Below are 14,788 nucleotides of genomic sequence, written 5' to 3'. Positions count from 1 at the left end.
CCTGTCTCTACTCCTCCATCCACACCTGCCAGTTCTCGTGTAGGACATTTGTTTGGCAGACTGTACCACGAAGTGGACGAGTTATTCATTGACAGGTTGGGTATGAATTTGGAATGGATGGTCTGTTTCATGCTCTGATCACTGTGGAGTGCAATCATGAACTGCGATTCTCTCGCCATTCACAAAGTAGGTACCACACACCAATGTGAGCTGCCCCCCAATGTAAAGCTAAAGCCTGAAGCCTCAAAGCTTTTAAAGCTTCAAACATTTTTCGCAAGGAATCATTCTGCAACAGGGCGGATGTTGCCTCACGCCAGGCTCCCGTAGCTGACCTAGGGCTCAGCCCCAATGGGATGCCCATTTAAAGTGACGGGACACTATTAATAATCTCTCCCTCTGCTTGGGAGCTGAGCAATGCAGCCAGCCTCTTCCAAAATGTACAAATGAGAATCATATTTAATTAAATTCCTCCAGAGGCCTAGATATTGGGATAAACTGAATGGGGGAGAGGTCTGAAACTTCTTTGATAAAGCTTTGTTTTCAAAGCTTATCTTAAAACATATCTTTTCCCCTTGTCTCTGGGCCACTTAATTTCTCTCTCCCTCGGTGGTTGCCCTTCTGACTCGATGCTTTAATTTATTCACCATACAATGTCTTTACACCCCTGCTTGCTGTAATTCACACCATATTCTCTACACAGTATTCCACTCTGCTGAGTGTTTTGGGACTTTGCTTGTATGAGAGGCACCCAAGTAAAGCTGCAGAAATCCCAGCTCTGTCCCTCACAGGGCACTCTGACTAGAGCCTCAGCACACAGAGAAAAGGGGACAAGATTTGGCTATATGGGTCAACAGCCACAGCTGCAAAAGCCTTCCAGTTCTGGTGTCTGGTGCGCACCCACACCTGCTATGGGAATGCATAGAGGGACCATCCCTTGAGGAAGCACACACCTTCTGTAGCACCGACTGGCTCTTCAATACCCCTTCTTCTTTAAAATAACCCAGTTATATCCAGTGAAAATGGAGACTCTTTGCTAGAACCGAGCACCAGGGAATGATGCTATTGTATAAATAGGCTTGGAAGAATTCGTTGTTTTATCGGTAGATGTCAGTAAACGTCAATTTCACTGGACACATACAAAACGAAGAAACAAGTATTTCCATTGATGATGATGCTCTAAATTTACAGATAGGCAAAGTAAGAAAAAGGCAGCTTGAGAACTTAGAGTGAAACTCCAATGATTTAGGCTTTTGAATAAGGCTTGTTACAAATGGACTAGCAAATGGACGGTTAAAAAGAGGAGGGGATTTGTTGATTTAAGGCTATTTATTTAGTATATTTTGACATGTGATTGTGACAATTTGTGTTTTAATGCTTACAAAGCTTTAGCTTTTCAAATTGCAGTAGTGACTGACATTAAATAATTGCCTGACTGCAATTGAAAATTTAAATGACTAAAAATAACAAAACGTTGTCAAACTCTGTAATTTTGTGCAACTGTAAAAATTTAAAAATTGATAAAGATCTAAAAAAAGGCTTAAAATAATCAATATCATCTGTCAAAATTATAAAAGAATAAAATTTGAATTCTGCCAAGCCTATCTATGAACCATTAGGTGCCCAGATACTCGTGGTGACAGGCACATCAGAGAGAAATGCCTAAGTTAAATAGCTAGAAAACAGCTAGCATCGCCCCCACTCCACTGCTGCCACTTCCCAAACTACCCTGCTCACATGCCTCCCGCTCCTGGCACCAGCATTTGGATCTTCCAGCCAAGATCTTCTGCCTGTTTGGAAGCCAAAGGCCCACGGAATGCCTGACCGCTTGAGAGAGAGTTTGGCTACCAGCTGTCAGAGATGATAAATTCCACGAGAGCCATCACCAGCATGGGGCTTTGGAAACCTGAAAGAATGTCAAGGAGTTCCCTGCTGTAGTGGGCATAGGTGGATGTGTTGGCTAACAGATTCCTTCTGATGAACAGAGGTGGCCTAGGCGTACAGGTACCAGAGTATGGGGTAGGTGGCGCAGCCTTTCCATCCCAGCCCTAGTGCCAACTTCTGTCCTCCTCGCACCACTGAAGCCAATGAGAGGTTGTGTGGATGTAACAGTGCAGAGCTCAGCTCAGGGAACCTCCCCATCCTCAGTCTGATTGCAGCAGTCCAGCTGGAGGAAGTCCATTCTCTGTCTGACAGCAGCAGGGATGCCATTAGTCAGAACCCCGGGAACCTGCTCTCTGCGTCTGACTCTGATCCCACGTACAGCCATGCAAATCAGGAGTCATTCTGCTGAAGATAGGGGAGTTATGGGAGAATGAGGCCAGAGTGAGAGCAGCATCAAGCCCCCTGTCTGACAGTGGATTCAACCAACTCCATTACTCACAGCTGCAGAGGAAGAGCCCTCTCCCTGCCTAACACCCGTGGAGTAATTAAATCACAGGTCTCCTTCCACCTGTTGGTCTCAGGGAAACCACAGGCTAGCATTCCAGGGAATTGCCCAGCTGGGATACATTTCAGAGCAATGGAACCTAACCCTGATAGTTAAAACCAAAGACTGGGGAATCTGAGTCTTGCCTTTGTCAATTAGCATAGGGGAGAAGCCCAGAGAGGCTATTCTGCTGGCCAGGGAACCGGCTGAGTCACAGGCTGTTTACTGGTATATAGACTCAGCAGATCTGAAATCCAGATACTGACTAGCTTCCCCAGAACTAAACGGAAAAGGGTGTAGAGCACTTTGAACCTTGGGCTGTCCATAGGGAAAGGCCTTAGCCTAACTGGTGATAATTTACTCTTTATGTAAAAGGGAACACCCACACTTCGGGCTGAATTCCGGCTGGACTTATCCCCTGGCAACCCCGTTCACATCAGAGGTGTGACTGAGGGCAAAAGTCACAGCAGAATTTGTTCTTTGCTCTCTGCTGAGCCAACAGCCTTTCCCCAGTGCAACTGGGCTCTGGCTCACACTAGGAGCTGTGTGGATGGAAGCCCCAGTTTTTTCTTTCTGAGACCACTAGAACCTGCCTTCATGGGAGAGTCAGATGAGGAGAGGAAGAAAAATAAAACTCAATCAGATACAGAACTGGACAGATCAAGAAGTCAAGATTTTGCATTCCAACTATCTATAGGAAATAGGGAGTTTTTTTTTATTTCAACTTTTTTCATAAAAATCCATAATTATTTAAATCAAAGTTACAGAGGAAAGTTCGTAACTTTTTATTGATTTATTTTATTTTTTTGTTTTCCTTTTTTTGTTTTCCCCTCTCATCATTAGCTCTGACACCGACGTCCGTCAGACTACTTCCTTACAAACATGGGAGTCCTGGAGACATCAGCAGAATGTTCTCCTGGTATAAAGAGGTGGAAGAGGTGGTGGTGCGGAGAGGTGGGATTAGAACGAGAGGGCAGGGGTGGTTCAGAGGAGGAGAGAGGTCGGTATGTTTGTAGCAACCTTCTTCTTTTGTTTTGTTTTTAAAAAAAACTTTATTATTTGCAAATTGCTTCGGGTTAGATCATTTTCATGTTGAACTTGCGCGGCGCATCAGCAGAGCTGATGCCGGCGTCAGACTTGCGTGGCACATACTCGATCTCGATGTTGTGCTTTGTGTTGCCTTTCCCCCGGCTCCACAGGAAGAGAAGCACCAGACAGAATAGCACCACGCCAAGGAAGGAGATGAATCCCATGGTGGTGGCAATGATCAGAGTCTTGATGTCGAAGGGGAAAGGCACGGTGGCACGTGTGCTGTTGGCATCGCTCTCGTTGGGTTGGTTGGAGATGAAAGCAAAGGTCTTGTTGGGCTGGTGGGGCCAATCTGGGGAGTAGCTCCGCACGTGAAGGTGCGCCAGCATGGTGTCATTGCCACCCGCATTGCTGGCGATGCATAGGTAGGTGCCATTGTCCTGGATCTGGGCATAGCGCACCTCCAGAGTGCCGTCGGGAAAGACGGTGAGCCGCCCGTTGGTTTTAGTAGAGATGAGGTGCTTTCTGGGAGAGAGCCATATGATTGTGGGGGGCGGATCCCCATCTGCCCGGCAGACAAAATGTACCGTATGGCCCTCATCCACAAAGATCTGCTGCGGCTTGCGGTCCCGTATGCGTGCCCGGCGGCAGGTGAAATAGTTGGGCAGGAGCACGTCGGGGAAGTCCTTGAACTCCTTCCCCTGGACGAACTCAGGGGTGGAGCAGGTGGGCTGCTGCTTGTTGAAATTCAACCTCCAGCGGCGTCGGAAAACCCAAAGCAGCCGGCAGTCGCAGGCCAAAGGATTATTATCCAAAATGAGCGTCTCCAGGTTCCCCACCGAATGGAAGGCTGATTCCTCCAGCGTGGTCAGCAGGTTCCCGGAGACGTTCAAGATGCGCAAGTAGTTGAGGCCTCTGAAGGCGTAGGGCTCCACAGTGGTCAGCTGCCCACCCACCAGCTGGATCTCCTGCAGCCGGAGCAGGTCGTGCAGCATGGAGCCCTCAATGGTGAGGATGGGGTTGTAGGACAGGTTCAGGAACTTGAGATAAACTAAGTGCCTGACAGAGACGTAAGGGATGGAAGTCAGATTGCAGTGGGTGATGGACAAGGACGTCAGGTTCAGTCCATAGAGGCAGTTGGACGTCATGGTATCCAGATAGGGCCAGTGGGAGATCTCAAGGACCTTAAGCCTGTAGAGCCTCCTAAATGAGTAATCCCTGATAGCGTTGATGTTCAGGTGGCGCAGCCTCAGCACAATCAAGCCATGCAAGTGAGACAGTGCCTCCGTGGGAATAGAGGTCAAGTTGCATTTCTCCAGGGTCAGCTGCTCCAAGCTGTTGAGGCCACTAAAGGCCCGGCTGGAGATATAGACCAGGTCATTGTCCCCAACCTCCAAAGACTTCAGGTTGTACAAGTCCTGGAACATGTAGTCTAGGAGGATCACAATTTTGTTCTCACTAATGTCTAGCTTGGTAAGATTGCTCAGTCCGGTAAACACACCCAAGGGGATGAGCTTGAGTCGGTTACTCCTGAGACCCAGAGTCCTGAGGTTGAAGAGGTTGTTGAAAGCCCCAGGCTCAATGGCACTGATAATGTTCTCGTTTAACTCCAGCTCCTCCAAGTGAGGGTAGTTGGCAAATTCATCCTGGTTGAGAGTCTTGATTCGGTTCTTACCCAAGTCCAGGAGCCGGGTCTCAGTCGGGATCCCCTCAGGGACGGCAATGAATCGCTTTCGATGGCACAGCACCGAACGCTCCTGGGCAGAGCACTCGCAGCGGGGCGGGCAGCCCGTGGCAGAGCCGGAGAGGACGGATCCCAGCATCAGAAGGAGGATAGGCTGCCAGCAGGCCAGAATTGGGCTATGCATGCTCACCTCCCCAGCTATCATCCTATCTCTCACCTGCAAGTGACACAAAAACAAAGAGGAGGGGGAAAGAACAGCAGAGGTTAGCAAACAAAGGCCAGTGGAATGGCAAAGGTCACTTCTGTTCGAGTCAGTGTCAAGGTTCATTGACTTAGCAGTGCCGATATTAACTAAAGGGGAAATATCAGGTCAATATTAGACGTGTCTGCTCAATACATCCCTGTTATTTCAATATACATCGTAGTCGCGGTGACACTATCATTTTCAGTGTCACACATGCAGCCAGACACACCTGTGCTGCAGAGAACGTAGGAAAGCACATTTAAGAGGGCAGAACACACACACTTGAAGGGCTGCAGGGAGAGCTGGCATGGGAGCAGCATTTCACTGGCTGGGGTAGTGTCAGTCCCATACTATCCAGCCAGAGGTCCAGCCACTTAGTAGTTGTCTTTGGACTTCCTCTCCCCGCCCATCATTTTTCCTCCCCTCCTTGCTCAGTTTTAGTACTTGCCCTAGCAGCCGTGACCAATTTCACACCCTGGAAGGGTGAGACAGTGGCCATCAGGGGATCTATGTAGCAGATCTGGCATGTTTTGCTTCCAGGCCTACAGACTCACCATGCATTTACTAGCTATGCACCTGCCAGGACCTGCATTTCCCCACAGACCAACAACTGCCCCCGAACCTGGATTCTTCCTTATGTCATCTCAGCATCCTCCAGGGACTCCCTTCCCTGTAGATAGATTATCAAATTGTGGCCACAATAGTTACCAACTAGGCAGTTGTGAATGTGGTTCAGTCATTACAGTGGGTTTGAATAGTGTGCTCCATGTGTCTGAATTCACAGGGTCTCTGGGCAGGGAATTCTCTTTCACCCTGATCTTTTGGTATCCACGTGGACTGGCAAAGGAGGTCAACACTTCTGTCCCCAGGGCTGGCAATAGGTTGGGGTAACAAACAATAATTAGTCCAGCTTCCTGTCACTAAGCTGGCCTGATGAGGGCAGGGGATGCCCATTATTGTGGTGGCAGTGTCAGCTGTGCTGGGTGCTGCATGGAGACACAGTAAAAGCCAATGGCTGTCCCAAAGAACTTACAATCTAAAGCAGATAGACAAATGGCTGGAGGGGAAAGAGAGAGCGTAAGTGACTTGACCAAGGTCACGCAGCAAGTCAGTGGCTGAGCGAAGACCAGAACCCAGGTCTCCTGCTCAGTGCCTTCACCGGTGGGCCACGCTGCCGCTCAAACTGGGGCTCTTGTAAACAGGCATGGTGGGGCCAGTAAAACGGTTATGGTATATGACTGCGAGCTATGACAAAGCCTGAAAGCTGATAATATTTTTCACGGCAGAGCGATCTGACAAAAAACCACCCACGTTGAAAAAGCGTCTATTATTTAGGCATTAACTGGCTGAAACCTGTCTCTGTCCCAACCCCCGACCTGATTGGCGCCCTGAAACCCCTGGCCTGAAAGGCCTCTATGTTAACGGCTTGTTTTGCAGTCTGCTCACAGCCAGCCAGGAGAACAGTCTCCACTAATGAAGTCAGAGTTCGGAGGTGAGGTGCATACAAAAAGGAGGGAGCCTGCACTTCGGCCAGCAGCACCCTAATGAAGTGCTGAAGAACCAGGAAGCATGATCCTGCCCGCTGACACAGCCTTCTGGCAGGAGCACAGGACCCACCCCCCATCCCACTGTCTGCTGGGAAGAAAGCGAGAGGCAGGGACTTGGTGCAGATGGTGCCTGAGGAAGAAGTGGAGCCATGGTACTGATGCCTTCATTCATTTACTTGTCCAAGCCAGTCCTGGGTGAAATCATCCCCCAGCTTTTGATGACTGACTGGGGAATGTTTTACGCATGCACACACACATCCTACTTTAAGCTCTCAAAATGAGTCAGCTCCCTTTAGATGGAACTTGAATACAAAAACCGCCTTTTGAATGCAGAGGCGCTGGAATGCAGAATTCAGACCAGACTAGAGACACAGGGAAACCCCAGTCAGTGGAGCAGCCGAAGTTGTGTCGAGGCCCAGAGAATGGCAGCACGGAAAGGAACAGGTTCCACTTAGAGCAGAAAGCAATATCTTCTTCTGGGCTGGATTCTCCTCTACCCCATGGACACCAGTGGAATTACTCCTGACTACTTCTGCCTCTGCCACTGACTCTCTCTGCGTCCTGAGGCAAGTCACTTAACCCCTCCTGTGCCTTAGTTCCCCATCGGCAAAAAGGCAATAATGATATTTACCCAGCTTTGCAATGTGTTCTGCGATCATGGGTAAAAGGCACATTGTACTTACAAACTAGCATTAAGCGTTTAAAAACAAAGGCAGGGATTTTGGGGACCTGGGCACCTAGATCCATTATGCTGCCTGGAAGATTCCTGTCTGTGCCTCAATACCTTTTCTCTTTGTCACCACGTCTGGACTGGGGGCGAGGGGGTGTGTCAAGTAAGCACAATATGGCTCTCAGCATCCATTGTTGCCTCTGGAATCCAAAGTGAAAATACTGACGTCTCTTTTTTCCCTGTTGCTTTTAATTGCATCAGATTACAGAGGTCCGGGAAAAAACCACTGACCTCTGGATGGAGTATTTACATGCAAAAGCAAGCCCTTGGGTGAAAACAGAGGTGCAAAAGAGGGGCTCAGAATTTCCATCCCCAAACTGGCAGCAGAATTGGCAAATGAAACACCAAGGCAGTGTAAACAGAACCTACTCTATAGGCATGAGATCCAGGAATATCCTGTGAGCACCACTGCTAGGGCCTCCTCGCTAACAACAACTGCCTTAATCTTAGACCTTTTCCTTTACTCGGCTTCATTCACTAGGGAAAGGGTGAGAAAATTAACCGGATTTCTACACTGAAGCAAAAAGGGTCCACGAGAGAGGAATTTCAGGTAGATTTCCTGGCCAATGTGGTATGGGCCCTGGGTAAAGTCTTTGATGAGAGACAGAAGTGGTACTGATTTCTGGGCCTGCAAGGAACGCAATGGGACAAAACCATAGGATGCAATTCAATCTGAAGTGGGTTTTGCTACAATCCTGGCCTTCCTCCTGGAGCCAGCCCTTACATAGCTTTGGCTGGGGATGTGATGCCAGTGTTGAACACTGAAACACCATCAGCATGACAACACAACACCAGAACTACCAAGGATCCTGAAACATGACAGGTCAGAGCTTTCCAAGGATGGCCTTTGCTGGTGTTAACTACTTTGTCCCTAGGACAGGGGAGGGCAAACTATGGCCCATCAGGGCTTTCAATCTGGTCCACGGTATTGCCAGCCCCATGGTGCAGTGGGGCTAAGGCAGGGTCCCTGCTTGCCCTGGCCCCGCGACACTCTTGGAAGCGGCCTGAACCACATCCCTGTGACCCCTCGGAGTGGGGAGGGGGGAGGAAGAGGGCTCAATGCACTGCCCTCGCCTGCAGGTACCACCCCCCCAGCTCCCACTGGCTGGGAACAGGGAACTGTGGCCAGTGGGAGCTTTGGGAGTGGTATCTGCAGGCGAGGGCAGCGTGCGGTGGAGCCGCCTGCCCTACTTCACCTGCAGGAGCCACTGCTGGACATGCTGGCCACTTCCGGGAGCTACTCGAGGTAAGTGGTGCCAGGCCGGAGTCCATACCCCAAACCCCTCCTGCACCCCAATGCCCTGCCCTGCACCCCTTTCTGTACCACTCCTGCACACCAACCCCTTGCCCTGAGCCCCTTCTTGCACACTGCACCTCCTCCCACACCGCAAGCCCCGTCCCAGCCCTGCATACAATTTCCCCACCCAGATGTGGCCCTTAGGCCAAAATATTTGCCCACCCCTGCCCTGGGATCTGATCTCAAGTGATTTCAGATGGAATGACATAAATGACCCTGTCCCAAACACACACACACCTCCTTCCCCTAAGCAATCCCCAGCTTCCTCATCAATCATTCAAATGGCGCTATCCTTATGTCCTAATGTAGATGAGTTGATCACTTCTCTAGTAGCCATCTCAACCATTTGCACTCCAGAAAGTTGTTCCTTGTTTGCACCCCAAGGCAACACTATCTTTAAGGGGGACAGACCATGCTGGGATTTGGGGCATACTGAACCCTAGTTTTCTTCTGAAAAGAAGAATGCAGAAACTCTTCCGCTGACAGGTTAGCAGGAGACACACCCAAAATCCACCACCCCCTGCAAGGACTGTGTAGAGTCGAGTGGCTCTTCCCTCCTCATCCCCAGCCCTCCCTGCTCTGGAATGGAAGAGGCAATTTGAAAGTTAAATGAATGAAAGGAGCTGAGCTAGTGAAAAACTTGGCCCGGGGAGACACTGAGCACTATATAAAGTTATTCCGGGGGAGTTATGGCTTTGCAAAGGCAGCTTGTACCTTCAAACCCTAAACAATCCCATCCCCTTGTCAGTGGGATGCTGAAGCTGCATGTCACATTGCTTCTGGTGTATTTATTTTTTATGTTGCTCAAGCTGTTATGAAGGCTCAAATCACATTAATATCGTACATTATATGTACAACTACCCCTGGCTCTGTTTATATCCATTGTTACATAGACACTCTGCATTGCCTTCACTAATGCTATTTATGGCTATCACTGAATATACTCCACACATTACTTTCACCGGTTCAGTTTATATCCAGCATTATATATATCCTGTGCATTACTTTGCCTCGCACTATTTATGGCTCTTGGATATACTCTGCGCATTAGTTTCATTGCTTCTGTTTATATCCATCATTTTATATAGATAGATGTCCCATGTATAACTTACTTTCCTTCCTTCCAAAAAAGATTTGAACATTTTTTGCAAAATGCAAGGATGAAAAGTGATGTGCAATCCATAAATGTATCAGTCTTCACCATCTCATAAACCAGAACAGTAATGTCGTAGCCCAATTCAAACTGGGGTATTAATTACAGTCTGCTCGACAGAATTCCTCCCACAGTTTCAATTTGAAACAGCATTCTTCACCTCTTGTCCTAGATTGCTGTGCAGAGTTGCTGGGTGCTGTTGAACAGCTGATGTGTTCCACCCCAGAGGTGGCTGCATTTCAGGGGTGTGCAAAGTGATTCCTGTGTGTACATAATTTGTGAACAGCTTCGCAATCATTCCTAACAGGTTGATCTAACGCTCACTGAGATCAGTGGAAAGGTTTCCATTGGCTTCACTGAGAACTGGATCAGGTCACAAATTGCTAAATGAATGTAGGATATTTATTATTAATCATCCTTCACGGCATATCATCAATATTGTCAGCTATCCTGGTCACTGTTATAAATACTGGCCATGCTAGTTTCACTGGCACAGTATTTGATATCCCAGAGATGAGACCTGAATCTATCCTGAAGGATGTAATTGGCTTCGGAGGCTGGGACAATACCAGAGACGTGAAGGTCTCAGCCAAGGAGTCTTCTACCTCTGCCAACTGATGGTCAGACACTGGGCTGGACATAACCAATTAGCAGAGTCCTTGGTAATCGCACTTGTGTGTTTGCCCAGCATATTCCTATAATCAAGACAAACTGGGACCCTTGTTGAGCAAGCGGGCAGCAAGGGTATCCAGGGAGCCAAAAGGAGACACGTCCAGACCATGAGTGGCTATCTCCCCAGGGCTCTTCCCATATGGGTGGGAGCCAGAGCAGGTCTTCCACCCAGAGCCCATTCCAAGGAAGCTAAACAAGCTGTTTTCATGCTTGTGCAATATCCATCAGATGGTAGTTGCAAAATAAATAGCACTTTTCAGAGTAAACGTTGCACCTTTGAAACCATATCTTCCAGGAAGATGTAGAAATCCCAGCTAATGTGCTGCGACTCTGCTGGAAATGGGGCAGCAGGAACCACTCTAAACCCTTTGTTGCACCACATTACATACAGCAAAAGGAACATTTTGCAGTGCCGTTGCTCAGAACACATGCTTTCAAAATGCATGCGCTTTCTCTTTAACCGTCATCTCTGTTAATCTCTCTTGGAATCCAATTCCCTGTACTCATAATCTTGCTGAGAAAGACATAAAAAAGCAAAATATTACATGCAAAACAAAACACAGTGGAAAGGATCTAATTGCACTGAGATTGGAAAGACTTCACCTCATTATGCTGAAAAACTGCCTGCCTTATTTGGATATGTTCTTAGCTGAAATTTCCATGCTCGTCACCTTTCTGGGCAACTGCTACTACTGGCTTCAGACAGGTGCAGGAATGGGTGGGGTAGTTGTGGTATCTTTCCTAGCTCTCTTGATATTACAGTCTGAGCTTCCCCAAGAATTTCTCTAACAGGTGCCAAGTTCTTCCCTGGTGTATCTCCACCAGCGTCAATGGAATCATGCCTGGGGTGAATTTGGCCTTGTATTTTCATCATGATTTGCAACAGCTTTGATATGGCAAACAACTTTGGCAACAACCTTGGTTTTGGCGTGTGACACTGCCTATTGTTCCACTCCTAGACACAACAGAGCTTTGTCAATACACTTAGTTCAGACTTCCAACCTGGCCACTATTCTCTAGCCTGTGACCTGTACAAAGGCACAGATCCTGCAGCGCACCTCAGTAGTGACCTTCCACAAACTCCACCATTCAACCATCCCAGGCTCCTTCCAAGCAGAGATCCACTGGAGCTGAATTACACCAGCTGAGGATCTGGCCCTATGCCCCACACGGTGACAAGGGGATAATTTGCCCGGTTAGGCTGAAATACACCTGGCATTGTGGAATTATTATACGTTCTTTGCCCGAGCTTTCTAGTAATTGCAGAGAATACAAAATGGCCATGAAAAACAACAGCAGCCAAATAAGCCTTCAGTGGTAGAATTTAAGGCTCTGGTGGCCAGGAGTTAAAAAGATGAGCAAACATGATAAATGAACAAAGCAAAATCTGCATATTATTACAGACTACACAAATCTACTTGCATAGAATTAAAGTATAGACACCTCACATAGTATTAGTTCTGGGTTAAATTGAAATCCATGATAAATACAAGCCCCGACAAAAACATCCGTAATGCTAATAGCTGAAGCCACATAAAAGGCCCAGGATAAAGACAACGAATAAACTGAAAAATACAGAGTTGAAGATGAGTTTTAGATCACTTCTGTTTCCCATTTACCTTTGGACATTTCAGAGCAAAACACTTCTGTTCCATGGCTGAGCTGGTGATAGAAACCCCCTTCTAAAAATTAACATTTTTGCATGATTTGATGCTGACCACTTAGACCAGATCATGCAGCAGTCACTGGAGTCCCCCAGTATCATCCCCTGTGCTGGAATTCCTTGGCATTGATGAACGATCTCACACCTGAGACACAGCTGCTGATTTGCCAATCCCTGTTCTATTGCAAAGGCTGCCATATTAGGGGCATTTAAATCAGTGGGTGTCTTTCCATTGACTCCAAGGCTTTGGACTAGGTTCAGACATAGGGATGTGTCTCATCATGAAGAGATGTCTGTTTCACCATGCCTGCATCTGATCCATGTATACCCTGGTGAGAAGGAACTGAGCAGGATGACCCATCTGGGGGTTTGCAGTAGGCTCTCCGCAGTCATGTGATCAGCTCTGATATTTTCATTAAATGGAAGATTTTTGAAAGAGGAAAAACTGAAATCACCAGAATAATGGGGATGCTGGATGTGGCCATGAGAGGGCTGTGGTGCTAGGGATGTTGGAAGGGGAAAGGGGCAAAGATCTGGCAGAGTTTGGAGCACTCTTGAATTTGCTCAATGAGGGAAAGTGAAATCTAACAAATGTACCCTCTGATCTGGAACATTCCTGCTTCCCTGCACCTAGTGAGTGACTTACACCAGTGCCCAAAGGGTGCAAAATGCCCCATGGTAAAGATCCTCACAGGGGTGGATGAATGCAGAGCAACAGAGAATCAGGATCCAACCACTTTGACCTCACACTGGTGCAAATCTGAGGTGACTCCACTGAAGTCACTGGGACCCACAGGTGTAAAACCAGTGTGAGTGACTGGAGAATCGCCCCCAGGCAGATAACTGTCCAGGGACATGGCTCTGCCCTGATGGGTGACATGTGACCCTGCCCATAACTTGGCCCTGGAAGATCCATTCCTCCCAAGGGATGCGTCCTGGATCAGCAGGGGTGAGCGGTTGGGTTTGCTTGGCAGGTGGGGTTAATCTAGCAGTAGGTGTTTAACATGTTGCCCTTTCTTGGGAAGGGGCTAGAGCACCTCCAAGGAAGGAGTCCGGTCCAGGTATCTAGATGGGGATTTCTTCATGGTTTGGACTGGTTTCTTTTTTCCTCCCTTTCCCTCACTGCAGGCCTAGAGAGAGGCCTTTGCTGTGTCTTGTGTAATTGCTCTGTGAGGGTAGGTCTACACAGACCCTGGCAGCAAGTCTCAGAGCCCGAGTTGAAGGATTTGGGCTTGCACGACGGTGCTAAAAACAGCTGTGTAGATGTTGTGGTTCAGGCTGGTGTTCAGGATTTGATACCCACCCCTATCCTTTGGCTTCAGAGCCTGAGTTCCAGCCTGAGCCCAGACATCTACACGGCTAGGTGCAGCAAAATGTCTGAGAGCCCCAATCTGATGCTTGCTGCTGCGGTTGCCACGTGCTGTGTAGATGTAGCTTGAAAGGCCTAATAACGGTGCTGCCCAGGGAGAGGGAAAGTGGCACCTCGCATCATCACTTACACCTGTGCAAAGTGGGAATAAAATACCACCCTGCTTCTGATCTGGTTGTGTCTGGTACAGTTTCCCCAGGTGTAACTGACAATGAGGCACTAAGTGGCAGTGAAGCAGGCACACAGCCACCAGTGTATGATTGCATGGGAGGAAAAAACCTGGCCAGTTATGCTGAGACGTTGTGCACATTTTTATATCAGCACTATTATGTCAGCATGACATCACTTTCTGGGCACATAATGCGTCCTTCACCATTATCTGTGTCAGTATTTTAATCAGGGCTGATTTCAAACCCATTTGGCCATCCTGGGTCCACAGGTCAAGCATGAATGGTATAGGGGTTATATTAAGCACAGGAGAAAAGGAGCCAAGAGAAAATTCCTACCTCTACCTCTCTATATCAAAGATGAAGGGGCAGCTACTTAGCTGGGTGTAAATCAGTGTGGTTAGACAGATGCCAATGCAGCTACACTGATTTACACCAGCTGAGGAGCTGGGCCAAAGGGAAAAATGGGAGAAGATGGGGGGTGAGGGGGAGAGAAAAACAGGGTAGAAGTGGATTGGAAAGGGAAGAAATTTGGAAAAAGTTGCAGAGAGGGAGAAAAATGCAAATGAAAAATTAAGTACAATGGGCCTGTTCCTCTGCCAGCATAAATCTGTATAGCTCTACTTGGGCCATACCTGTAGCATCAATAATTCCCCACTAGTGCCAGCCTAGAGATATTTTTGGGGCTGGGTGGGGTGAGGAAGTGGTGGCTCTAATTCTGAGCTGGCATTTACACTGTTGTCAACCAGGAGTAATGGAATTGAAGTCAACGGGATGGTCTCCATAATGAAAGTGTTACCGAAACGTC

At 48.0% G+C, this 14,788-nt stretch overlaps 1 protein-coding gene across 8 annotated transcripts in view; it reads right to left on the bottom strand.

Moving 5' to 3' along the window:
• Positions 1-3,115: 3,115 nt before the first annotated feature.
• Positions 3,116-14,788, bottom strand: part of LINGO1 (leucine rich repeat and Ig domain containing 1) — a 473,862-nt gene continuing 462,189 nt past the window's right edge. For all 8 annotated transcript variants that reach the window (XM_075069524.1, XM_032799821.2, XM_032799824.2 and 5 more), the window contains one exon: positions 3,116-5,355. In XM_075069524.1, coding sequence (XP_074925625.1) covers positions 3,502-5,343 — 1,842 coding nt within the window. In that variant the 5' untranslated portion in view covers positions 5,344-5,355 and the 3' untranslated portion in view covers positions 3,116-3,501. The remainder of the gene's footprint in view (positions 5,356-14,788) is intronic.

Source organism: Chelonoidis abingdonii, chromosome 9 (genome assembly GCF_003597395.2).
Source record: "Chelonoidis abingdonii isolate Lonesome George chromosome 9, CheloAbing_2.0, whole genome shotgun sequence".
In the NCBI taxonomy this organism is placed as follows: Eukaryota; Metazoa; Chordata; order Testudines; family Testudinidae; genus Chelonoidis; species Chelonoidis abingdonii.
The sequence above is the reverse complement of the archived record's forward strand: the minus strand, read 5'-3'. Positions and strand labels throughout refer to the sequence as shown.